The 27,824-nt window shown below is 38.2% G+C and overlaps 1 protein-coding gene and 1 long non-coding RNA gene across 3 annotated transcripts in view; one reads left to right on the top strand and one right to left on the bottom strand.

Annotated features, from left to right (window-relative positions):
• Positions 1–27,824, top strand: part of LOC134212264 (GMP synthase [glutamine-hydrolyzing]) — a 41,641-nt gene that overhangs the window by 1,431 nt on the left and 12,386 nt on the right. Inside the window, exon 1 of one of the 2 annotated variants that reach the window (XM_062689967.1) lies at positions 18,342–18,734. The exons of the other annotated variant lie outside the window; for it this stretch is intronic. Within the exon in view, the coding sequence (XP_062545951.1) occupies positions 18,711–18,734 (24 nt within the window). The 5' untranslated portion in view covers positions 18,342–18,710. Of the gene's footprint in view, positions 1–18,341; positions 18,735–27,824 lie in introns of those variants that run through there. 2 annotated transcript variants of the gene reach the window in all.
• LOC134216376 (uncharacterized) lies at positions 7,564–14,579 on the bottom strand. Its single transcript, XR_009980640.1, has 3 exons — positions 14,372–14,579; positions 13,784–14,317; positions 7,564–8,414 (listed from the first exon to the last, which is right to left on the bottom strand). It is a non-coding gene; the product is annotated as an uncharacterized LOC134216376 (long non-coding RNA).

The raw sequence follows: 27,824 nt of genomic DNA, 5'->3' as shown, positions 1-27,824 counted from the left end.
CAATGTCTGTCGTTGATCCCTTCCGTATGTCTTCCTTTTGTTGTTGTATCCCAAAACAAAAGTTTGTTTGTCCCGTAGCAGATGTGAAACATCGCGAAGAATGTCAACTTTGTGAACATCAGCATCGTAATAATTACTTAAGAACGCTAAAATCCTTTCCTTTCCTACTGGATTATTGTATTCCCTAACCTCGACCAAACCAAGAGTCTTTCTGTTTCCCAAAACTAGCACTATGTATAAAAATCGAGAAATGTTTTGTTAAACTTGATTTCGGCTCCGTAACGCTTCACGGCAAATGAGCCTTCCAAATAAACGAAAGATTAAAAAAGTACGAAAAATCATCACCTTGCCGTAACCCTTCACTCGAGAGCGCCCTTGAAAACTGAACTACGGCATTACCGGGCCAACCTTGGCCTTGACACCCTTGACCTACCGTATTAGTTTATCTGAAAAATATTGTTCGTACATGATATGCCATAGAGATGATTACGATCCATACGGTTTGGGTAGCTTTCGTTTTAGTTGGTTAACCTCTGACCTTGTTCAACCATGTTTTCAGCCGACCTTCTTCTCCTGAATTTCCTGATGTTTAGTATGTCTAGGTTTTCCATATCTGCACTGAATAACAATATGTCTGAAATGCACTTTTGTTTTAACACTATTCTTGTAATAAATTAATTGCTTGATTGAATCAGGGTTATTTTTAAGTCAAGTTTCAATTAGGAATTCGATTAATTTAGGCTGTGAACCATTCCACCGATTCGTTTAACTTTTAGTTAAAATTTGACAGTTCGATGGTTATTTCGTCGTGGTTAAAAATAAATAACCCTGCTCTGGAGCATGGTTAGATTTGACAGTTCGATAGTTAAACTTTGTTCGCGAGAAAATTGGCGCCAAATCCATTTCGTTCCGAATAACTATCAATCTGTCAAAACTCAAATGGGTCGGCTTCGGAGTAAAATTTTAACTACGACGGGAAAATAACCATCGAAGTGTCAAATTTTAACTAAAAGTTAAACGAATCGGTGGAATGGTTCACAGCCTTAGTATTAAATTCTATATCCTGATGCAAATCTAAATAAAGTATACTCTAAAAAATCATCACGTCATATTCACGTGAAAAATCACGTAACTCGTCTGTCTTGAACAAACGACGATTGTTACGTGACGTTAGTAATGCTCACCTGAAATTCACGTAACTTTTACTAAAAATCTTAGCGAATATGACTGTATACCCACGTAAACAATTTAAGTGAGATTGTGTTAGTGTGATTGCAGCTTCGGCATTTGCGTAAGACCTGCATTGTAAACAAGAATGACAGATACATAACCTAAACATAATGAGGCTTCGCGGAGGTAAGTGATATTTCAGGTGCATCTTGGTGGATATTTTCCGTGCCTGCATTTTTCCTCCTTGAAAAAAAAAACAACGGAGGTTGGTTAAAATTTATTAGATTCGTTGAAAAATGATGTGGAAGAAAAGGAAGCTGCATGGAAGTCTAGAGCTACAGTTTTCCGGTCGCGTTAGTATAAAATTTGTAGTCTTTGTTCCACTACTTTTTGGTTAATTAACAGCGGCAATATTAGCAATTTTCGAGCAAGAAACTGGTTTTAAAATTTGACATCATTTCTCAACAAATCTGATAAATAGACGAATCCAAGTAAAAATAAGAAGAAGACACACGACGGTGTTAACTTTGACAGATCCTACAGCTCAGTATAGGGAGATCATTTTAAAATGCTTATAAGAAATTCTAGACAAAATGTAATTAAAATCTGATTGATGTATGATACGGAAAAAGTTCCGAACTGTATGATAGATACATTTTTGGAAAAAATTCAAAAAATTGAGATAAGCTTCCAGATATGTAATTCGGAACTTTTTCCGTACCGTACATCAATCAGATTTCAATTACAATTTGTCTAGAATTTATTATAAGCATTTTAAAATGATCTCCCTATGCTGAGCTGTAGGATCTGTCAAAGTTAACACCGTCGTGTGTCTTCTTCTTATTTTTACTTGGATTCGTCTATTCCATTCAACATCCGCCGATAACTTTTTTTTCATCAAAAGTGTTTCTGTGGTAACTCCAAAGCGCAATGACCAAATGGCGGCATTTCAATGTTTCAATGCATCAACAACGCGAAAAAGATTCCCTTTTATGGGCAGTCCCTGTTCATTTTTGTATTCATTCCAAATACCTGCTGGCTTGTAGCTTTCACTAAAATTTCACGTAACCAGTACGTACAAATCACGTCAGGTTCACCTGATCAAACACGTAACTACTTTCAAGCTTCACGTCATTAGTACTGGAAGATCCAGTCAGAGTCACCGGATGAATCACGTAACTCAAGGAAACTAAAATTTGTTCAGGTTACTTGTCATTCAAGTCACTCTTACGCGAAAAGTATGGTGGATGAGAACCACATTCGTTTTCAGGTAAATATGACGTGAAGATTTTTCAGAGTGTACTTTTTGCTTTCTAAATATACAGTCAAACCTCCATGAGTCGATATCGAAGAGACAATCGACTCAAACATCACAGTAGCCCCGAAAATATGTTTCAATATGGTATAATTTGTTTCCATGAGTCGATATCGAGTCATAGAACATCGACTAATGAAGATTTGAGTGTAACAGACAAAACAGTCACACTTCACACACTATGCTTTTAAGGTGACTCGGGGAGGCTACACACCGTGTTATTTTTCGTATCTTTTGTCTCTTTCTAGCATTATAACCTCGTAATTTTGGAGCGGCATATTTCGTTTTTCAGTTAATTGATGTAACTGCAGGGTTGTTACGACTACGCTGATTTCGCGATTTTCGCGAATTTCGCGGTTTTCGCGGATTTGGCGCGGATTTACATAACGATTTAAAGACTTCGCGCGGATTTGCCGCGGATTTAGTTTTAGGTGAAAATTAACTTTAAAAAATCTGGATGTAGTACATGGAGCTTCCTTCCTATAGTAAAATAATGTTGACAATAAACTTTACGTTTGAAGTCCATACATCCACAACTTTTCGGACATTTCCAAGTCCTTATTGGATGTCATGCATTACACTTTTGTTCAATCGTTCAACAAGTATTATAAGAGGATGCCCGTCACTTTTGGTCATTAATTATTGATTCCTAAAATCCATTCTTTTATATCGTCAAATCTTCCCGTCGGGATTAAGTTTCTTCTCTTATAGTATTGGAGGTTTTATATTGCTTGCATAGAATTTCTCTAGAATGAATCAGAGTATTAGAACAATTGAAAAAAAAATGATTGAAGAGGAATTTTGATCAGCAATTGAAAGGTCAATTTCCACAGATATTTTCGGTAAAAATCCATAGGACTTGTTAAGAATTTTTTGCGTTATTTTCGGATAACTATTATAAAAGTTTTGCCTTCGAAATTCCAGCTGAAAAATTACGAAGGAATTTCCTCGAGGATTCTATGAGTAATTTAATAAATATACTTCCACAGCTTGGAGAGGATATCTGCAGAATTTTGCTATGATAAATTGTAAATTTTTTTTGGAGGCATTCACAGAGGATTTTTCACGGTAATTCCTGTAGCGATAACAACAGAAAAAGAATTGAAGAATTCTGCCTTGAATTAGAAAAAGAATTGATTTTTAGTAGGAATTTATCAAAAAAGGTCTTCAGGAATTCCCAAAGCGATTTATTATGAAGTTTCCACATGCATTTCCAAAGGAATTTGTGCAGGGACTTCTGGAGCAGTTTTCTCATAAATTCACGTGTCATTTTCCTCGGAAATTCCTGAAGCTATGGTAGCAGAAATGCCTGCAAAAAATCCGCAGAAATTTCGCTTTTAATTTACGGGAGAATTCCCGGGAGTTCTTGTGTTTTTACCAACGTATTTATGTAAAAAAAATCCAAAGGGATTTCAACAGGAATTCTTGGATGGGTTCTCGCATGTATTGTCGTAAAAAATCCTTCGGATTATTCTGGATAAATTCCTCCAGATTGAATTTATGAAAAAGTATTCCAATGAATGCATAAATTCTCGGAGGATCTACCGCAGCAATTTCCAGACAAATTTCCACAAGAATCCCTGAGAAAACTTTTGCATATACCCTTGGAGATTTCTAATGAAATTCAAGTAATACTAACACAGGAGTTCCTGTTGAAATGTTAAGTAGATTTACTGTAAATAGCTCTTAGAGAAATTTCTGCAAAAAAACTTGTTGGAATTTTTGCATGACAACTTTCTTCAGGAGAGTTTTATGTTTTAGAAAATAGAACATTCAATGAAACCTGAGCAAGTATGTTAGTTTTAAATTATTTTTATTTGGATATAAATTCAAATTATTTTTACTCGGAAGTTTTGTTCAAAAACAAATTTACATGATCTTTTTACCTTATCTCTACGAAAGTTTGTGTTATGAACAAAAATTACAACAAAATTGCAACCATCCATGTTTCTATAAAACGGTGAATATAGAAAATGTTTAACAGCTTAAATTTGGTTCCTAATCTCCGAGGCTTCTATAAAAAGTTCCTCTTTTGAGTGAAATCTCGAGCAACATATGATTACGGCCGAAAAACCAACAATGCTGAACCGAGAAAAATGAGGTTCAAGTTTTCTATGACTAATTTAATTCATTTATTGAATTTGAAACTCATTTCATGGCCAAAACCATGTCAATACTATACGTAAATAGTTATATTATAACAGCAGATTAAGACTAATTGAAAAAACCATTCGAAATCTACAAAATTTCAGCTAAAACAAAAATTGCGCCGTTTACTCGCATTACCGGCAACACGTCTGGTTTTTAAGCCGTTTGCTCAAAGCTAGTAACATCATCGGATTTGTTAAGATTTGTAAGTCAGAGTAGTTCTGCTATGCGATATATCACTACTAAGAATATACATTTTAAAATAACTTGAAGCTAGTTTTTCTAAATAAACAATATAAAGTAAACGGCCTAAAACCAAAGCAAACATTCCGCATGGTAGTTAAGGGCGCCAACAAAGGACTTAAAACCCACTATGGTGCAAATGGTTCATGAGACGTTCAGTCAAAATAGCAATAAATGTGTTTCTCAAGAGATATTAAGTACGGAGTTTTACCTACGATAAAGAATCATTTACAAAGCAATCATTTATGCTAGAAAATGAAAAATCATGGTTTTGGTTTATAAGCCGTAATCATATGTTACGCGAGAAATGTTGTACGAGAAAAGCAAAAAATGATATTTCGCGTGTATTGGGCTTGAATTTAGCTCTGAGTCGCGCGGATTTGGCGCGGATTGAATTTCATGCCGCGCGGATATGGCGCGGATTTGATTTTGGTCGGCGCGGATTTGGCGCGGAAAATATTTCAGGATCCCCGGAACAACCCTGTAAATGTATCAGCAAGTAGATTGCGACTAAGCACGCGCCGATGATACTTTTTCAAAATCATATTTGTTGTAGAAAAAAAGTTAAGCACTCAATGATGAAAATGATGACGATTTGATAATTGTTTGTTCTTCCCGTGTCACCTTAAGCCCGTACAATGCAAGAAACCTTGAAGCAAAAAGAATTACGTTTTATATCCGGCATGAAGAATTGTTTACAAGAAAATCAAATCATGGTTTGGTTTATAAGGCCTAATCATACCACGGCGTGTTTATTAGTAGAGAAATATTGAATATCTCAGAAAATTAGCATCGCCAAAATTTCAACTACGTGAAAATATAGCTTCTCATCTTCTATTTCCGGACTGTTTAAAAAAATCCCGAACAACTTTTTTTGCCAGCCATGCCAGCCGCGAGTTACGACTCGAATCTGTTATTCATTTGTTATCCATTCTTCTAAAAGCAAATTTATTTAATATTCAAAAAAAATATTTTGTATCATTTATTTTCACTTATTTTAAACCTTTTACAAAGGCTCTAATTTGGAGAAGCATAACGCGGGTCAAATCCACTAGTTTTTTAACAGCATTCTCTCACATCAATTTAGTTCAATTTGTTGTTGCGCTTTTTGGATTTAAATGTGAATTAGCAAAATTCGTGGAAATTAATTCAGATATATGAGAATTCACAAATTAATTGTTTGAGCTCGACAAACCGATGGCATCACATCCATCAGGTTTCTAAAAAAACATTTTTTTTGCCCATATAATGTACGGTGTGCAGGAGGTCGGAAAAAGTCCGCTCTCCTCATTGCTCTTTCGGGGCATTAAAACGGAGTTTTGCTATAAGTGAGAACAGGGCAGTCGATGTTGTTCTGCAATAGGCCGAAATCAAAAAGCCTCTAATACTGCAATAATATTTATGAACATCGTATAAGGCTTGTTTATTCAATGCATATACACCCAGGTTTTTTTTTCTACACGGTTTGGTTCTAGTCGTTTAAGACCTTCAGCGTCAATGAAACAACCACGAAAAAAATCACAAAAAATCAAAGAAAATTCAGGAGAACTTTAAAAGCTGTGAAAGTTATGTTAAGCTTTTTGTGGAATGTATTTACTTGTCATAAGACGAGTTATTTCGACCTCAACAGTAAGGCTGTCTTCAGTGTCTCGTACTTGACTTGAAGAAAATGATCGCAGCTTACACTATCTATACTAGGCGTAGACTGCCGCGATTCGCATAAGAGTCCCATGTCGATTTTTCACGATTATGATTTTCATTCAGGAATAAGCTTAAAATGAACTTATCTTCAAGAACAACTGATAAAATAAAAGGCTTTGTTCTAGAAATTTGGAAATTAAAAACCACTTGTGTTGTCCCATCTTGCTATTTATTCGCATAACAGTCACATTCCAGATTTTGATACACTTTTGCACAAAAAACAAATATAATTATGGTCAATTTAATAGTTCCATAGTACTCTATACAGATAAAGAATATTATGCCAAATTTTTAGAAAGATTGCAGGTTTTATTGATTTATTAGATTTTTTTTGTATTTCTCCATATAAAACGGGTTTAAAAAATTCAACGGCATATTTTTCAAGTTGAAGAAAACTGACATGGGACGCTTATGCGAAGAGGGGCAGTAGATACATTAACTTATTTTGCTACGGTGCTTACTTCTTCTCGCTTGTGGCGTTTTATGCTGATCAGCTGATCTTGAACAGGGAACCAACAGATGTTTGCTTGGGACTAGCTCACATCTTCAATGTACAAGTACTGGTGATCAGGTCATACTGGCGCCGGCCACGTCAGAATGCAAGTCAATGTAGGGAAGGGGGAGGAAATGATGATGCAACCACTCGCCCACTGCAAGCCGAATATACCTCGGCACTTGCCACGAGTTCATACGGAATTTATTGGAATTTTTGGGTTAGGTTCGAGAGGCAGGGGTCCGTCTTGGTTAACGAGAGCTGCCAATGTGATAGATAGGAGAAAGCAACTGATGAAATTTCTAATTGGATGTTTGGAAACGCGCTTTATAGTTCATTTCCAATTCTAGCAGGTTACTGTTAGAATATTCAAGTTGAAGGTATAGGAATTGAGATGGAAACGGTATGGAAGTCCATTTCCAGTTCTAGCGATTGCTAGAACATGAGAAATATAGAGAAAGATACAAAGTAGGAGAATGGAACGGACCTGGTATTGAACCCACGACCTCCTGCGTATGAGGCAGAAGCAGTAGCCATATGACTACCAAGCCCGCTAATAGCAAAATGTTCCATACTGGATTCACCTAGATTCGAACTGCTGACCTCTGGAATGGAAAGCGCTTGCTATACCACGGAACCATATGACACACATACGCTTGTGTGCTTAACGTATAAACCAGAAAAGCCAAGAGCTTTCATTTCCTTGATCTTTATTCAACAACCGTGTTTGTGTCTATCGGTAGATTCCCAAGGTCCCGGCAACATCAAGTTTTCACGGAAAAGAGACATTTCTTAAAATTTTAATGTATGATGTCGTAATTGAATGACTTTCCTGACCTGATACACATGTTCAGCTACCTTAGATATAAATTCTTAATTTAATCCTTTATAAGTTTCCTTCTTAGCTTTATTTACTTCTGCAATATGTTCTTTGAACCTTATATCTAAAGATCTTTTTGTTTGACCTTCATATACTTTATCACACTGTGAACAATTAATTTCATAAACCCCGCCTTATTTAACATTTCAACTTTGTCTTATGTGGAGTTGTGTCTTTGTGTCTTAAGTTGGTTACTTCTGCTGGAGAATACTAAATCAATGCCGTATTTCCTCAGTCGATGGCGTAGCTGATTGGCGATGTATTGGTCATAAGGGACCAATACTCTCTTTAGCGGTTCGTCGATCGGTGTTGGTGTTGCCAGTTCGTTTCTCCTTAGGTTCCTTTTCTTCTTGTTGATGATTGCTTGTATCGTCCTCTCATTATATCCGTTGATCTTTGCTGTTTCCAAAATGTGTTGTAGCTCCTTCGTTTTTCCGTCTTCGCTTAGGGGCATCGTCTGTATCCTGTGGAAAATATGATGAAATGCTGCCATTTTATGCCATGTATATTGGATGACTCTCATGGTGTTGGCGGGCTTCCTGTAGATCTCGAAGTCTAATGTTGCATTTGTCCCTCTGATGACCAGTAGATCCAAGAAAAGTAATTAACCTTCCTTTTCTTCCTCGTGGGTAAATTTGATGTCCTTATGCACATTGTTTATCGCTTCCAAAATCCTAGGTAGGTCTTTCCGATTGATGATGCTGGAAATATCGTCGACGTATCTCCACCATTTCTCGGGTAGTACTCCTTGTCCCTGTAGGTTGTCCTCCAAATTCGCCATGAATAGTTCACACAAAAACGGTGATAGCGGATTTCCCATCGGTGCACCCTTCGTCTGTTTGTAGAAGCTATGAAGTAGTTCTCCGTCATGCATAGCCTTGCCAGCTTTAGGTTTCTTCGCCATGCTGTTTCCGTCCTTTGTGTTAGCAGTAAATCCTCCAGGAGATTCAGAGCGTCTTTCACTGGGACGCTTGGGAACAATGCCGCTACGTCGAATGATACCATTATGTCCTCTTCTTCGATGCGTCCTGATTCCAACAGCTTCTGAGCGAACTCCTGGGTGTTGATGACTGACCTGCTGGGGAAAGGTTTCGGCATACTTTGGAACTCCTTCACTAACCATTTGGCCAGATTTTGGGTAGGGGAGCCCACTGATGAAACTATCTCTCGCATCTCCTTCCCGGGTTTGTGGATCTTTGGTAGTCCTTTAATCCTTGGTAGCACCGGATTTGCTGTCTTCACTCGAGCTTCTCCGATGATCGCCTTACACTCCTTTATTGTTTTCTCCGTTAGTCTCGTTAATCCTGGTAGCGGATCCACTCTTAAATGCCTGTATGGTCCTCCGTTGATTTTTGTCGTCATATGTTCGTCGTAATCCTCTTTATCCATTATCACTACTGCATTGCCTTTGTCGGCTTTTACGTAATATACTGTTTTTTTCCTTGAGCTCATTTAGAATCCTCCTCTCATCTAGGTTCGTTGTCCCGTGTTACCCTTCTTTGATGGCGTCTGCTACGATGTTTCGGGGAATTGTTGTCTCCATATCCACGATGATCTGTTCCACGTCCGCTTTTTGCGTAGTCGCATATACTAATCCCTTGTTGAGGTGTGCTAATTGTTCCTATGTAAATTGCCGGTTAACGACAAATCCTTCGATTATCTGTGCCGTGGGGTTGGTGGTTCTTCCTTCAGTCGCTGATTTCCCTCGTATATCTATTTTTATTTTATTTGCCTCAATCAAATGTAGACCCATTATACTTAGTAAAATAAATACTTATCATCTAGTCTTTGTGTAGTTCAGTATTTACCTAACAATACAATGCAATTTTACTCATCCTTAAAGGCTACCTTACCCCTCGGGAAAATTTTCCCAAGATGTAAAGTAGCCTTTACACCAATTGTTTTGCAATGCGCAATGTCATGTTATAATATGACATCATTCTATTTATTGGGCCCTTTCTGCCATAATTTGTGTTTTGATTAGACCGGAACAAATATTATTTTCTTCTTCAGTCTTCGCCCCTAGATTTTTTGTAGTTTCAATTTATTATCAAAAATCAAAATTTGATTGGAAAAATAAATAAAATATTGAGCTTTCCCAGAAAAGTATCAAACGCCGTAGTTCATCGGACCCGGGGTGGCAAACGTCGTCGTTGCAGAAGCAAACCCTCATTACAACAAATAGAAGCACATGTTTGTGATTCAAACGCAACCGACTGTTGTTTAATTTTGGTACACATAGTTGGGTAGAGAGAAAAAGTGTGAAATGTTGCCAAAGTAGATTCGATGGATGCGGGGAATTGACTGAAATCCCATCGATGTTAGCTGGTTATCGAACAACTTCTCGCAAGGGCTCCTGCTGTATAATTAGTAATACGTCCGTGTACTTAATGGAATAGTGTGGGTTCAGGTCCCACCGGCACCCAAATCTTTTTTCGAAATATCATAAAAACACCTTAAATTGTCATACTTAACTATGTGTATCAAAATTAAACATCTTTTCTAAAAAAAAGAAAAAAATCTAATCCTAATATTAGGTACTTTTTTTCTCTTGCATCCCTCTCCGTCTTCCCTTTGTTGTCAAAAAATGAAGGGCAAAACTACTCAACAACGACAGTAAAGTGTGGGAACCCAACGTTAAGTAATCTCATGTTTACAAAAGTTAAGTGAAATTTTCCAGCTTTTGTTTGTTTTTTATTTAAAACTAGCAGACCCGACGAACTTCGTTTCGCCTAAAATTGATTTATTCTCTGCTTAGTTTTCGAGTTATGTAGAAATATCTGTTTAATTTGTATGGGAGGCCCCCTTTCCTAAGGAGAGAGGGGTCTCGAACCATCTTAAGAACCTTCCCCGGCCCCAAAAACCTCTGCATACGAATTTTCACGCCGATCGGTTCAGTTGTTTCGGAGTCTATAAGGTTCAGACAGACAGAAATTCATTTTTATTTACACCTGTGTTCAGAATAATAGCAGCGGAAGCCGTTTTTCATACAAAATGGTCAACTTTGTCAAGCTGTAACTTAGTACCCCGACGACCGATTGAGCTGAAATTTTGGCAGTGAACTACAAATATGTTGAAATTTACACATACTTTGTATCATTTTTTTTTTTCGAGTGGCGCGTTCAAAAATTACGCACTATGTCAAATTGTTCAAAATAATAGCAGTTATAAGTTATACTCCCGGAATTTATCAAGGATCATCCGCAGGCTAAACATCTGATCAATCGTGAATCGGCCCTTACGAAAACCTGCCTGGCATTCGCCGACGAAGGATTCCTCAAGCGGTCTCACTTTGTTAAACAGGATACGCGACAGAATTTTGTACGCCGAGTTCAGAAGGTTGATCCCTCTGTAATTGGCACACTATCATCTGTGCCCTTTCATATAGATTGGGCATATGAGGCCATCCAACCAGCCGGCAGGCAGTTCTTCATCCTCCCATATTTTCTAGATATATCGTTTCTATCCTTGTTCTCCTGCGCTTCAACTATCACACTCTCTTCGTGTTACCTTTTTTCCTGCGGTGGATTCGTTTCTCTTCCGCCCTTGCTACACTGTACCGCTCTCTCTCTTGGAACGGGTACGAGTCATCATCATTCGACGGACATTCGTCCGTCACTCGCTGGCACTCCTCGTCAAACCAACCATTTCGTTGGCGTCGCTGTGCAGTGCCTAACACTTCCTGCGCTGTTGTAGTCACAGCTTTGTGGATATTTTCTCACAATTTGTTGACCGGTAGCATCTCCTATCCGCTCATCCAGCTTCTGGTAGTACTGTTCAGCAACTCCTTCAACTGACAAGCGTTGGACATTGAACCGCATCGTTCTGTTGTTTCGTGAATTCGTGACGCAGGAAAGTCGCACCCGAAATTTTGCAACTACAAGATAGTGATTCGAGTCAACGTTCGGACCTCTAAAGGACCTTACATCTATAACATCCGAGAAATGTCGTCCGTCGATCAGCACGTAGTCTATCTGTGAGCAAGTGTCTCCACTCGGATGTTACCAGGTGTGTTTGCGGATATTCTTACGTGTGAAGTAGGTACTGCTGATTGCCATCCCTCTAGCAGCAGCAAAGGTTACAAGTCGCGCACCATTATAGTTGGTACCGGAATGAAAGCTTTCCATACCAATGACAAGGCGAAAGAAACTTTCTTTTCTGATCTGCGCATTTGCTTTTCCGATGACAATCTTTACATCGTGTGTTGGACACACTCCGTAGGCCTCATCAAGGCTATCATAGAACTCATCCTTCAAGTCATCAGGCTTATCGTTCGTTGAGACATAGATGCTGATCAGGCTATAGTTTTTTTTTCAAGCTTCCCGTGTATGTGAATAGCGAGGCAGTGACTATGCGAGTGCACGATCTTCCGCCGTCCACACCTCACGCGTGTGTAGGTGAATTTATGAGTAAGTTTGGTAAGGTGATGTCAATTCAAAGCGAGCGCTGGAAACACTACTTCCCCGGCGTTCCAAACGGAGTACGAGTGCTGCAGATGAGGCTCAAACAGCCTATACCGTCCTACATCACATTCGGAAAAGATGTTTGTTTGGTGACTCATCCGAATCAACCTAAAACATGTAAACGGTGTTCTAGACCTGTTCATCCCCAACGGAAATGTTCGGACATTGCCGTACCGAGCAGTATCGAAACTCCAACATCACATACAAATTTATGTAATTTATTGCCTGTAAGTAGTCATATGAAAATATTATAAAGAACACGTTATAAAACTTTTTTGAAAAGTCATGGAAATGAATTTCAACAAGTGCCTGGGCAAAACGCCCTACCTCAACCAAAGACGTTTCATAGCCCTTGATTTCATTAGTATTTTATCTATCCCACAATAAAAGGTTACAAACCCCTATGTAAGGTTACGGGAGGTAATATTGGCATAAGATAAAATGTTGGCTCATCACGCAAGTAAATCAATCATTCATCGATAACACATCATTTTGTAGGATGACGGCTGCTTTAGAAAAGTGTATCGAGCACTTTTTATCTACCTACGCTGGATTCTTGCACTTTTCCACCTGATAAACGCAATAAACTTCCGTGAAATATCAATTTGACATGGTTTTTAACAGCCATGTTCGATTGACTTAAGTTAAGGAAGCAGGCTGTTCAACATTTTGTTTAAGTAATTTTCTGAATGAACGGCACTCTTGAAATAAAAAGGAATAGATCACAAGGTGCCTCCATGGCCAAATTCGTGACTAGTGAAATTGCCTCTTCGGAATTACTAATAAAATTTAATATAAATGCACCGAAACTCATAATGCGACAACGAAATTCCCTGCACCTTTCTGCACATAATGTCTTAAATTTCAATAGACTATTTGATTGTAATTCATCATTAGGTGGTTAAAGAGATTATAATCATTAAGTGTACTTTTTGACTCATTATTCATTGGTAGTCAAATGGTCGGGGTTCTGCCAAACCGCACCAAGCGGCTTTTTCACTTTTTGACTTGTGATATTTTGTTCGTAAAATAAAGACAGAATTCATTTCATATCAATTCATACGTACATATACTGTAAGATATCCTTAGTTATGGGACTGAGGAATATCCAATACGATTTGTGATCAAATTGTTGATAAATTAAATCTGTGAAACGTTAGCTTAGGTAGGAAAATGAGAAATTTTATTGGATGTGCTTGGTGCGATTTGGCAGAACCCCGGGAAAATTTCAGATAAATTCATACAATAAACAATTAAACAATCTATGCATCTATGCAATCTAATCGCTCTTTTTGTAGATGGCATACATGACATCTTCTATCCATACCTGCAACAGACAGAACCTTATTCATTCAAATCTTTATAATTACCCAGTGCCTTTCCATCGCCCTCTTGGGGACGGTTGGTCAACACCAGAGGCTTTGTTGGTTTTTGGCCGGTCAATCTCCTTCTCGATGTTTGTACTCTGTCGGTGTTGTTCTTAACAGTGTTGTCAAAATTCAACTTCAGACTGGTACTTTGATACTCAATAACAAATGCATAGAAAAGTATATGCATATGTGGACTGGGGCTCGATTCCATTCGGTGCAGGGCTTTGAATCCTTGGTCAGCTTCACACATAGAACGATAGATTTCGTGACGGTGCTGGCTCTCCACGAAGTATATTCGTAGCAATTGAGTTTGGAAAATACACTGTGCTTGTGTATCGGGGACGCCTCTTCCGCTTACTGCACGTGACAAGGTGATTCTCTCAATGGGTGACGCATACGATGCTTGGCAAACGCCACTCGTCCTGCTCGTTCTAACGCCTCTAAGTCAGTCTTGGTCCACTTCTACACCCCGAAACTGTATGTCAAGGAAGGCACGGAAACGGATGCCAAAACATTTTCTGTGAATAGTTCTTTCTGATCATCGTGTGGCGAATTACATCCAGTTGCATGAAACCTATAGAAACTTACGTACGCCTTCAATCATGCTCTGAATGTGGTCCTCCTGTTCGTTGGCACGAAATATAGCTCGTTTGCTGAATTAGGCTATTAGTGTCACACTTACAGCACGAGAAAGTCTATACATATACATATTGATTTTAATTCTTGAGACGTCAGAACTGTGTATAATAGATTATGGAACAATGCAATTTTTATGTCACCTTCGTCGCATATTTAACTGTGGAATAAAACTATATTGCATCCAATAACGTATTCATAGAATGAATTAAGCGCTACCAATACCAATGCTGGTTGTCGCGAATTGTCAACTTCACGAACAGCAGATAGAGCGAAACGTTAGAACGAGATAGAAAGGAGGATGACATGCAAGGAATGATGTGCGGGATGTCATCGCGACTACTGCTGTGAAGTCGAAAACAAAACAGAAATAAGAGAATCTATAATCGTTAGGGTGTTTCAAAACATTTCAAAATTTATTTATTTTGAAAAGTTTGGTCGTAAAGGCAAAACATATCAAAATTTTGTTCACAGTTTATGTTGTTTACTATTCCGCTATCTTTTTGACAATACTTCTTTTTTTTTGCTAATAGCAAATAGAAGTATTGCCAAAAAGATTGCCGAATAACATATTACAGATTTTGTTATTGCTATGCATTTTACCTCAAGATTTATTTGTTGATTTATTTATTCAATAAATAATAATACCTTTTTAAAATGTAATAGAACTAAAAAAACGCTACCCCGCTGTAGAAGAGGGGCTCCCATAGAAATAATACACAATTTTCTGCATAACTCGAGAACTAATCAAGCAAATGGAACCAATTTGATGGTTCGAGACCCCCCGATATAGAAGGGAGGGCTCTCATACAAATGACACACAAATCTGCATAACTCGAAAACAAATCAAGCAAATGGAACTAAATTGGGAATGGGGAGGTTTTTGAAGACAAAAAAATTGTTTCTATGATAATTCGAGACTCTCTCGCTCTAGAAGGGAGGGCTCCCATAGAAATAATACACGAATTTCTGAATAACTTGAGAACTAATCAAGCAATGCAATTTGGCATGTGGAAAAAAGAAGTTCAATGCTCTGTTAAATGAAAACGAATAACAGAGCAAACGTTAAAACTTAAATTGTGAATACAAAATAAATGTTGGTGCTAACAATTAATTTTGGGCGACACAAAGTTCGACGAAACGCAAAGTGGTCTAAGTGACAAAAACTTAGTTTCGAGAAAAAAGGCTGCGAATTTTTCCAATATTGTTTCGCCCCATACAATTTGCATTAAGGTTCAAAAAATACTAATTTTCTATGAATTTTCACATTTCAAGACAAAATTTTCAAAACGACTTATCTGCTTTTGTAAACAAAGGTTCAAACGACGATTTGACGAATCTGATAGCTCTTCCACGCAAAACAACACCAGCAATAGGTTGATGAAGGACTCCGCTACCTGTTGTTGGTGTTGGTTTGCGTGGGAGAGCCATCAGATTCGTCAAATCGTCGTTTGAATCTTTGTTTACAAAAGCAGATAAGTCGTTTTGAAAATTTTGGCTTGATTTATTAACAATAGCATAGTATATAGTTACAGTGTACTTTGTAGATTCGACGCTAGTGATATTCATGTTTTTCTTTTGAAATTTCCATGCAGATTACTATCAGAAATCAAGGTAGGTGTGGTCCTTGATTTCCATCTAAGACAAAAACCACAAAAGCATGATGATTACTTCTCCTAGCCATGCCCATTTCATCGTAACTTAGGAGGGGAAGGAAGTGTTGATGTAGTACGTAATGAGATTCCCCTGACTCAGCGACACCCACATAAATACTACGGGGTTGGGTATTGGGGAAGGTATTCGTTGGGTCAGGATTTGCCTGTAGCTGACAATGTAACCATGGCAGATCATACACCGTACCACGCAAAGGTGTCTACCCAGCGGTACGGTGAGAATTTTTACATTCATTGCCAATAAGGTACAAACTATAACAGCATTTTGCACGAAGCTCTAAAACCAAAGCATTTTTCACTGTAGTCAACACAAATTCGACCAAAATGTCACTTACACCCCTCTGCTTCTAACCCCCTCACTTTCTTGAATAATTCCAAAATTTTACACTATTCAACGAGATTACACGTTTTACGTAAAGCTTGTACCAGAGACGCGTCCACGTTCTAAATCGTGGTCAAGACAAATGTGGGAAATTCCGAATTGTACGACAGTATTTGTGTTGAGAAATCAGTGCACATTGTACCTATAATCATTTATAAACATCAAGAATAATTTGAAAAAAAAAATCAAAACATTTTTAACAATTTTACAAAATACCGAAAAGTATTACCACTTCCAAGTTTCTTAAAAAACCATGATATATCCTTTAACACTTTTGAATTACAAAAATGCCTTCCTGGAGTCGCCACGGACACTCAATACATTTTACGAAATAGAATCAGGGTTTCTTACCATATTCCCGGGCTAAAATTACAATGCGAGATGAATTCGAAACTTTTTTAATATTATCAATCATAAGCCTACGGCATCCAAACAGTATAAATCATTAGTTTTCTGTGCAATGAGCCGGGAATTCGTTCCATAGGGACAAATAGTGATATACGCTCTTTATTAAAAAATCCCAAATGCCTTTATGACTTCTTCTTCTTCTTCTTATTGGCATTACATCCCCACACTGGGACAGAGCCGCCTCGCAGCTTAGTGTTCATTGAGCACTTCCACAGTTATTAACTATGAGGTTTCTAAGCCAAGTTACCATTTTTGCATTCGTATATCGTGAGGCTAACAACGATGATACTTTTATGCCCAGGGAAGTCGAGACAATTTTCAATCCGAAAATTGCCTAGACCGGCAACGGGAATCGAACCCAGCCCCACCCTCAGCATGGTCTTGCTTTGTAGCCGCGCGTCTTACCGCACCTTTATGACTATACATAGATACAATTTTGATTTGCTTTTGAATTCCCTTTTATCTGTATATTAGGATCAGGGTTTGAATCCAAAGGAGAATGAAAAAATCTCTCACTTATTATGTCTGTATACACTCTCGATAGGTAGCATACGTGAGAGACATTTTTCGGTAGCTGTCACGATAATGAACTGATTCGGGGGGCTACAATCCATGATAAATTTCTTTTAATAAGCCCCAATTGCAAGTGCACTGGTTCTGATGATGCATTTCAACTTGTTTTATACAGTGAAAAAAATATAGTTTTATCAAACCCCCTCGGTGGGGGCCGCCTATCCGAATCAGTTTTTTTTTCAACTTGTATAAAAGTGCGATAGTTTTGTTTTCATGGCTTGTTATGATTCGAAGAGGTTTTTGGCTCTCTTTTATCGTTGTTCGTTATCTATCGAGAGCGATTTCTGCAAACCTTGTTTAGAATTTTGTTAGCTCATGGCTCCATAAAAAAGCTACATAATTTAAACTGTCTAATGAGCTCAATACACAGGGAACTGACTCGATAACTTCCTCTTTAGCGCGTGTCACGAGAATTCGTGATTGTCTGACATTGCATTTATTGGTTGGTACTGTCTAACACTACACTACTATCCTATTCAATGTCTACCAAACGAATACCTACACTAATTTTAAAATTATCCAAATAACAATAATGAAATAGTGCTGTAGTAACCGCGATTTAGGTAAAATTTTAAGTATGTAATCGGTATGCCTCGAATGCAATAGAATAAAACGGCGACGATAACGATAGGATTGGACAGAAAATATATGTACTATGCTGCCGTGAATCGCATATTTTTCCCATATGAATAGGAAACCCTGCAAAGATGGGACAGATATGTGATTCTCGACAGTATGTAACTGTGAACTTCTAGCGCTACCGTAGCCGTTCCGTTCCGCATTTCCACAGTTATTAATCGAAAGCCATGCCGCAGAGCTTATCTAAAACATTATTGGGACACCCTAACCGCCATTCAGTATCGATATCAGCAGGAAAACTAAGTGCGTGAGTACGAGCGGGTGATTTCGGTGATGCATCAATGTGGTGAGGGTTTTGCAAATTTTGCATCCGCAGCAAACGAAAATCGAACCCAATTGTTGGTTTCGGATATAGGTCCCGGTTTGAGCCGGAATTCGGTGAATGAATCAAAATATTTAGTGCTGTGTGGAGTGTAGGAAAGAACAGTGGCAAACTACGTAACAGGCATTTCCGACTGAAACGCGTTTTGTGCAGTTTTTCATCTGATTTGTGGAGCTGGAGGTGAAGCCTGGTGGCCGTGGCCCCACTAGGAGAACGCCCAGAAGGAGTAGCGTTATTCGTCCAGGTAGTCGCCCGCAGGAATCAGCGACACCAGATCGGAGCTCGCGAGTTTGGATGTTCTTGCGTATTTTCTTCCGTGTAAGAAGCTTTTCAATGTACATACCTACATCTGGCCAGTCAGACACTCTCCACAATCGCACCAGCAGGTCGATATGCAACATTGTTATATACATTGTATAAGTGCAAGGATTAACACGACGCCTTAATCTTGGTTGTTATCAAATTTGATTGAATGTTATAATAATCTTGATGTTATAACATATCTTTCATATATTACATATATGAATTAGAGGAAAAAATGTATATAATCAGCTTACTTTTGAATGAGGTCAAGTTTTTTAGTATATATGTATATATTTTTTATGAAATTCATTCATATTCCAACTGCACTTTTATTTTGGAAGTCGTTTCATCAAGTCGTTTCAAAATAGATGTTTGTTTCTATCAACTTATAACAGTATGATGTTCAATTGGATTTTAAAGCTCTTTCCTGTATGGTTACGTGGTTACTAATGCAGGGTGGCCAACGAACCGGGAAAATCGGGAAAAAGCCGGGAAATTGAAGTCACCGGGAAAAAAAGCGGGAAAAACCGGGAATTTAGGACCTGTACCGGGAAAAACTAAATTTCGTCAAACAAATTCAAAATTCTTCAAAGTGTTTATGAAGTTGATATTAGGAAAAGATTTTCTCTTTAATGTTCATTACTCAGTCGCTTTTTAACTTTTAGTCAATTGTGTGCACGATGTACAAACATTAAGTAGATCTTTTTTCTGAATCCAGAATGTAGTCACTAGCTCAGTTTGATATCAATTTCGTGTGACATATATTATATGCATTGTGTTATGAAGCAAGTTTAGTATTTTTTCACAACCCAATACAATAAAAGGTTATGATAGTGCAAGATATACTTTAATAGTAGTTTGTGCAACAAGTTGCAAAAAGATGATTTTTTCAGCACGTGCACGTACGTTATCGAACTGAAGTGCTGAAAAAATCGAGTTTTGCAACGAGTTCCACACGCTTTTTTTGCAATGACGAAAAATGGACTTTAATATGACAAATCTGTACAAAAATTATACTTGTACTTGTCTAATTCCTTCCAGAATTTACTCCACATGATCATTCTTGGCTATAAATTATGTTGCTGCAGAGATTCCATGTTGCCGTGCCACATTGCATAGTTCTATAAACCGATAAGCGATAAATGTACTTGCTTTTGGTAATTTTTGATGTCATGTCCATCAAACTATTTCTTTCATTACGCGACGCAGAGAATACACTATCTGAACATTTACCCTAGCTAATTCATCAAAATGTAATGATGTAACTTCTGTTCTGATGTTGGTTTTTCATTATAGCACCCAAATGAGTGTTATAATGAATATTATGCAATCCATTTGAGTTGCATAATGTTCATTAAAGCATCAATTTCGTTGGTATGGAAAAGTAGGCCGTTTTCTGACTCAACGACGAACTGTAAACCAGGTATTATGATCAGGAATTGCAAAATAGTAGTTTGTGCAACTAGTTGCAAAAAGATGATTTTTTCAGCACTACGGGTGGTGAAAAAATCGAGTTTTGCAACGAGTTGCACACGCTATTTTTTGCAATGACGAAAAATGAGCTTTATTATGATAAATCTGTACCAAAATTGTAAAGTCTGATTTACTCCACATGATAATTCTTGCCAATAAATAATATTGCTGCAGAGAACAATCAGATCCTATGTTATCGTGCCACATTGCATAGCTCTACAAGCCTCGAAGCGATAGATAAACTCGCCCTTGGAAAATTCTTATGTTTTGTCCATCAAACTATTTCATTTATTACGCGACGCAGAGAATACACTATCTGAACACTATTCCAAGCTAATTCAGCAAAATGTAGTCATGTAACTACTGTTCCGATGTTGGGTTTTCATTATAGCACCCAAATGAGTGCTATAATGGATATTATGCAACCCATTTGAGCTGCATAATGTTCATTAAAGCACCCATTTTGTTGGTATGGAAAAGTAGGCCGTTTTATCACTCAAAGACGAACTGTAAACCAGGTATTATGATCAGGAATAGCAAAAAATATATTTTTAACTTGTTACACGAGAAATAAGTTCCAACGGGAATAAGTTACACGGAATGAGCTCCAACACTTCGATAATTCCAATATGCTAATATTGAATGGGAACGTTCAAACTTTTTAATAATAAATTCAAGATTTTATTTTAATGGATAAAAAACTAAAAAAAAACAAAATTCTAGAGAATCAAGATGTAAAATTGACTAAATTACGAATCAAATTTTTGATTGTTCCAAATGTGTTTAAACCTATATTTTAGAAAACAACATAATGAATGTAAACAAAGATTTCGGGTTAAATCTGTTGTTTTATAATTTTGTAGATATTTAGTTAATCAATAACTATGATGCGGTTATACACTTACTTCATTGCTAAGTTCTCCAACTTAAAAACATCGATTTAATTAGATTCATTTTATTAGAGATAGAGATTAGATAATTGTGTCTTTCCTCACATTCATTTAATTCATTTAGCTTACATCTAACCAGATAAATGTAAGCTAAATAAATGAAAAATTGAAACAGATAACACTGAGTCAATAATTTACGACACAATACACGGTTTGAGACCGCATCTCTCAATCTTCGAATGCGCCCCACGCTCGCCAATTCGTTCTGTACCTGGTCGGCCCACCTCGCTCGCTGTGCTCCACGCCGTCTTGTACCAGGTGGATCAGAAGCGAACACCATCTTTGGAGGGTTGCTGTCCGGCATTCTTGCAACATGTCCTGCCCATCGTACCCTTCTGGCTTTAGCTACCTTCTGGATACTGGGTTCGCCGTAGAGCTGGGCGAGCTTGTCGTTCATTCTTCGCCGCCAAACACTGTCTTCTTGCACACCGAAAAAGATGGTCCTAAGCACCCGTCTCTCACATAATTTTGCGAAAGTTGGAAAAGCTTCATCAGTTTCTCAGGAAGGTATTCTTTAAAATCTATATACATAAAAATATATATTTTTTGTCTGTCTGAACCTTATAGACTCGGAAACTACTGAACCGAACGGCGTGAAAATTTTGTATGCAGAGGTTTTTGGGGCCAGGGAAGGTTCTGAACATTAAAATATGTTGGCGATACTGTAAGATACTATACGTAGTATACGTTTATTCTGCTTTCTGTGAACATTATGCCATAAGAAGAAAGAACCACACTAGACTGTCATGCAATGTCCATTGCCTCGAAGATTTTGCAACCAAGAAAAATATTTACGAAAGTTTAGCAGCTAAGAAAAGAATCAAACCATTGTAATTAAGTGTTATTGTGATAATATTACTATGTTGTTTAAATGCCGGTTGACACTAACTTCATGACCACGAAGCGCACGATTTCAGTGTGCCTATTGATTAAAGCATTTTGCATAACACGTTGATAATTGAATGTGACTATTTCAAAGGTTCGTTACAAACTATCAGTTACTTCGATTTAAAACTGACCTCCGGTTGGGTCAGAAAATAAGACACCTAGATATAGTTCAAAAAATCTTACCCTGTTTTTTTTAAGTTAAATAAACATTTGTTAAAATTTACTGGGAAAAGCGGGAAAAACCGGAAATTTGAAAATCGAATTTCAGTGGCCTCCCTGTAATGATTGTGCATCAGTCAAGAAAACGTGAATTGAACATACACTCAACATTAATTGAGATTTTAAGGCAAGTCTAAGACTCAACTATATTCCATCATTATGGAGAAAAGTAAAAGTTATCCCAAAGTAGGAAAGCGAAATAAGACGCATCCTAAAATATTCAGATACATTAGTTTTTCATCAGTTCTGTTAAGAACTATGGAAAAGGTGTTGAGTGTTTATATCAACTCAAATTACATGATCAAACATCCACTGTCTAAATTCCCTTTTGCTTACCAGTCAGTAAAGTCAGCAATTACGGCACTTCATACAGTGGTGGTATCTAAAGTTGAAAAAGCTCGGTCGACAGAAGAAATAGCACTTTGTTTTTTCTTAGATATTGAAGGAGCTTTCGATAACGTTTCTTGTACGATCCATTGTGCCATGAAGAGAAGAAACTTCGACACGAACATTATCAAATGGATTCACACCATTCTTGCAAAAAAAGAAATCTCTTTCAGAGCTGGGAAATTCGTCTCTTACAGTATGGGCAACAAAAGGTTGCCCTCAAGGAGGGGTCCTATCACCACTAATGTGGTCCTTAGTTGTAGACGATCTTCTAGGAAGCTTAGAGGAGAAAGGTTTCGAGGTTGTAGGCTTTGCTGATGATATTGTCATCATAGCGAGGGGTAATTTTGGCAATATTATTCAGAGATAATGCAATGGGTTCTAAAATTTTCTCATTTATTGAGTACTCAGGAAGGCATTGGCTCCGTCAAAAGATGTGATTGTCCCATTTAATAGGCAGATAAAATCTAATCTAAAAGCGTAAACAATGACATTCAATAGTTTCAATGGAGTTGACAAATTGCTGGAGAGTTTCTGAGAGAGATTGATAAGAAAATCTGAAAAATCCATCGCAAGATAAAGATGCTGTTAGCGTTTGAAACCTATCTTAATTTTGTGATGATCTCAAGTTTGAAAATTTGCGTTTTACACCCTGTATCCAAGCTTTCCTCTTAGACGTAGTTTACGTAAAAAAAAACGGAAAAATCATAAAAAAATAAACAAATTAACGCATTAAAAAATCGCGGCCCGCTCCAAGCCGCCGCCACCGCCAATTTTCGTACTCGTACTGGCACATATATCCGTTTGCTTCCACTTCGCACAAAATTGCTGTATAGATCGTTCTCAAAAAAAATTAAAGGTCTACGCAAACTTTTAGTATACCCCACCTTCCCGTCCCCGTTTTTGTAGAATACAGTCACCACATTAACCCCTTCGTAGACTACCGTAGACTTTTTTTTTTTAACCGTGAAATGGAATGGACATTTTCCGTATAATTATTTCGCGGAATGTACATTGCGCGGAATCTGACCATTTCGTGGAATTCCATATCGCGGAATGACTTATATTATTTACTGTGTTCTGAAAACTCATACAGTGAACGCTCCCTAACTCGATATTCTGTAACTCAATATTTTCTCTAACTCGATGAAATTCAAAGTCCCTTGAATCTAGCATATTGCGCTCCCTCCGTAAGTCAATATCTCCCTTACTCCCAACGACATAGAAATTTGAAGTGAGAAGTTTAAAGTGAGAAATGAGAAGTAAAAAGTGAGAGGTGAGTAGTGGGAAGTGAGAAATGAGAGGTGAGGAGTGAGGAGTTAAAAGATCGAAGCGAATAATGAGAAGGGAAAAGTGAGAAGTAAAAAGTTAGAAGTGAAAAGTGATGAGTGAGAAATGAGAAGTCAGAAGTGAGATATAAGAAGTTATAAGTGAGAAGTAAGAAGTGAAAAATGAGATGTGAGAAATGAGATGTGCGAAGTGAGAGGTGAGAAATTATAAGTGAGAAGTGCAAAGTGAGAAGTGAGTAGTGGGAAAAGGGAGATGAGAAGCGAAATGTGCGAAGAGAGGAGTAAGAAGTAAGTAGTGAGAAGTGAAAAGTGAGAACGATATTCTTTCTTTTTTTCTCTTCCTTCTGTCTTTCTTCTCCTATCTTATATCTCTCCACTCACTTCTCATTACTTAACATCTCGGTTCTCACCTCATAATTATTCTCCCTCCTTCTCACCCCATAATTATTCTCCCTCCTTCTCACCCCTTGCTTCTGTTTTCCTCACTACTCACATCCTTCTTCACACTTCGCAACAATCACAACTAACTTCTCACCACTTTCTTCTCACTTCTCACTTTCTACTATTCGCATGTTAATGCACACATTTCAATACTCAATACCCACTTCCGTTTCTCAGTACTCACTTCTCACTACCATGTGCTCATTCAAAAAATCTCATTTTTTTTCTCAGTTCTCGCTGTTCAGCATTCACTTCGAACATCTATCTTCTCACTTCACTTAATAAGGAAACAAATTTTACCTGTTCGGTTAAACGGCATTCGGCCAAATATAAATGTGTTCCCTATTTCGATACCTCCCTAACTCGATGGTCCCTTCAATATCGAGTAAGGGAGAGTTCACTTTATGTGAATATGTACATTTTGTGGAAGATATTGATTTGAAAAATGTATTGGAAGTAACCAATTTCCCGAACCCACGACCCTCAGTACGCTAGACTGGTGCTTTAACCAACTGAGCTACGAAGAACCTCCGCCGGCCTTCGCAACCTAGCGGCTACTGAATGAGCTCGAGATTCCCAAATTGGGCGCATAATCAAATCACTCGCAATCCATTTGTAAAGCCAACACTTCTACATGTGCATAGTACACTTTCACATTAGAGGAGCGTGAGTATTTAGAATGTTCTGGCGGCTGTACACATTCTTCATCAGCAACTGAACTGATCAAGTGAGGTTGTGTAAACTATTTGCCAGTCGGTCAAGAACACGCAACTCAGGTTCAGTTCATTCAAAGTTAATTGCCTATTTCCGGGGATTAAATCACCCGACTTGGACATTAATTTACAATGGTAACCATTTTCCCTTCGATGGGACACGAACCCACATAACATACATATTCACACAACATTCCATCTGCTAGGCATTTCTGCGGTACCATCCTGAACAAATCTGGAAACGCCAGTATCACAGTTTTTAGAGCCACGTTTGGAATTCCATCCGGATCCGGTACTGTCTTCATCTTCAGACCTTTCGCCACTGATGACAGCTTGTCGATGGAGACTTGCATACCTACAATGGCTACTCCGTCTTAATATAAAATCATCGTTGAATCGTAGAATCGTGCTGCGGGAAGAGACCGTCTACGATGATCTTCAGCTTATCCGAACACTTTTTGCTAGCGTTGCTGGACCCCTGATCCTCGCTATTACAACCCGATAAGCTTTGCCCCAAGCGTCAGCTTCCCGGCACAACTCCTTAAAGCAGTTGAATTGGTTGAATTAAATCTTCCGTTTGAAGGCCGATCTAAATTCTTGTATGCAGGGAATTGGAAGCCACCCGTCGTATGGTCGTTCCCGTCCTCCGTTTTGCAGAGCAGGCATCTTGTCTGCTTCGTGCAGTCCGTAGCAACGTGTCGTTCTTTACCACATTTCCAGGACTGTTACAACAGTCGCGGATCTCGCGATTTTCGCGTTTTTCGCGAATTTCGCGGATTTGTCGCGGATTTACCCTTCCAGTCGCGAAAATCGCGGTTCCATCAAACATTGTCGCGAAAATCGCGGATTTATAACTACACTCTCGCGAAAATCGCGATTTCCTCAATTTAATTCTAGGATGAATTCAACATGTCGATTATTTGGGCGTTTGGAAAATAAGCAATCCGTCAAAGATCCAAACACATGGTATTCGCATAACCTTTCAATAGTCGTATGGATGTTAGTTTAAGTGGACACATAGAAAGTCTGTCGAATTGCATTTATAGATTACTGAAATGCCAAGAATTATTTATTTTGGAAAGGAATCAGAAGGATTTCTTTCGCGCGAAAAGAACAGATCGCATGTCAATGTTTGGGACGATATTCAGAAATCCGAATATCGTCGGTTGAACGATAGATAGGTTTTTTTCATTGCCGGACCATCAGTTGCGTCAACTTTTGCACCATGCTTAATGACCCCCACTATTGCAGGCATCTCATTCAAACCATTCAGTATTCGTATTCTTTGTTTTATTATGTATTCCAATAACTTTTTATAGGCTAATTTTTTTTACGTGTCGAGTCTGCCGTGTTATATAAGTTTTGCAATTCCCATCCATTATCCATACGTAGTGGTAATGACATAATTTTTCAAATCGTGAACATTATCCAAGTTTTTAAAAATTTGTAGGTCTTAGAACCGTTCCTGTCCGCCTCTGGCATCATTTCTCCTGAGTGGTTTTAAATCAGATTCGTCAAGCTTTGTTCGGGTCTCTGCAGAGCTATGTCGCTTGCTTTTGAAGAAATTGGTCTTATTATTTCCTAACAGGCGGATTGATGGAAGTACAAAATCCAATGACTGATCAATAAATAGCCTGACGAATTATTGATGCGTCCATGCCCTTGTAAAACAATGGTAGAGATTAAAAAAAACTATATAACGTACTGAAATGTATAATTTAAATATAACCCTTGATCTAACTGGCATTTACCTATGACAACAGACTGCCATCTTATAACTATGTGCATCTATACAACATCGATTAGAATGGAGGGTTTCCTGGAAACATTAAAACTTTAATTTCTTTCGGGCATAGTTCAACACTGCACATATATTTACTGTGGCTCGTGATATGGTTGAAGCGTTAACTATGCAGTTTTGGGTATTACAAAAATTAGCGAATGTTCTTTTATTATTTTTTTTCTATCAACGAATATGCCAATAGATTGAAAGCAAAAATATTGAAATTTCACATTTATAAAACGTGTTTTGAAGTAAGAAACTATATTTTTGTTTGTCGAGGATTTGTTTCTACAGTCGCGGATTTCAATTTGCCAGTCGCGAATTTCGCGGATTGGAATTCGACTAGTTTGTAACAGCCCTGCTTTCCTACATAGACCGGATCTGTCCCCGCCTGTGCAGTTTCTCGCCTGGTGGCCAAACGCCATGCATTTAAAGCGTCGCTCCATCTGTTTGGTGACTCGTAGGGCGAATCTCAACGGGCAAGTCGACCATTCTACTTTCACCTCGCCCGCCTCCGCCATTTTGTGTACTTGTGTACCACCATACGCTCTCCTCAGTCGAATCATCATCTGCACTTCCCCCAGCTTGCGTTGTGAGGCCAGTACATCCGTCAGTCCGTCTTCCGTCGTGTTCTCGTCCAGGTCTCTGCACTCGACCACTGCTTCCTGCGTTAGAGCTCTTACGTTACCGTCACTGCCCAATGAATTGGCAATGAGCTCCCGAAAGGCCGAGCTCTTGATCGTAGGATCCTTCTTCACCTGTTATAGCAACTCCCCCTTCTGGGTACGCCTAGCTCTCACCACTTTCTCACCCAAGTCCTCTAGCTTCGGGTCCTCTCACCTTCTTCAGGATCGTTGCGTATGACGTTTTATCGCTCGCTTCTACGATCAGGGCGTCACCCTTGGGCCTTAACTCTCTCCCGAGGAGTTCTGCTTCTGCTTCTTCCTCTCCTCCCGCTGGAT

The sequence above is a fragment of the Armigeres subalbatus genome, chromosome 2, assembly GCF_024139115.2.
Source record: "Armigeres subalbatus isolate Guangzhou_Male chromosome 2, GZ_Asu_2, whole genome shotgun sequence".
Taxonomy (NCBI): domain Eukaryota; kingdom Metazoa; phylum Arthropoda; class Insecta; order Diptera; family Culicidae; genus Armigeres; species Armigeres subalbatus.
The sequence above is the reverse complement of the archived record's forward strand: the minus strand, read 5'-3'. Positions and strand labels throughout refer to the sequence as shown.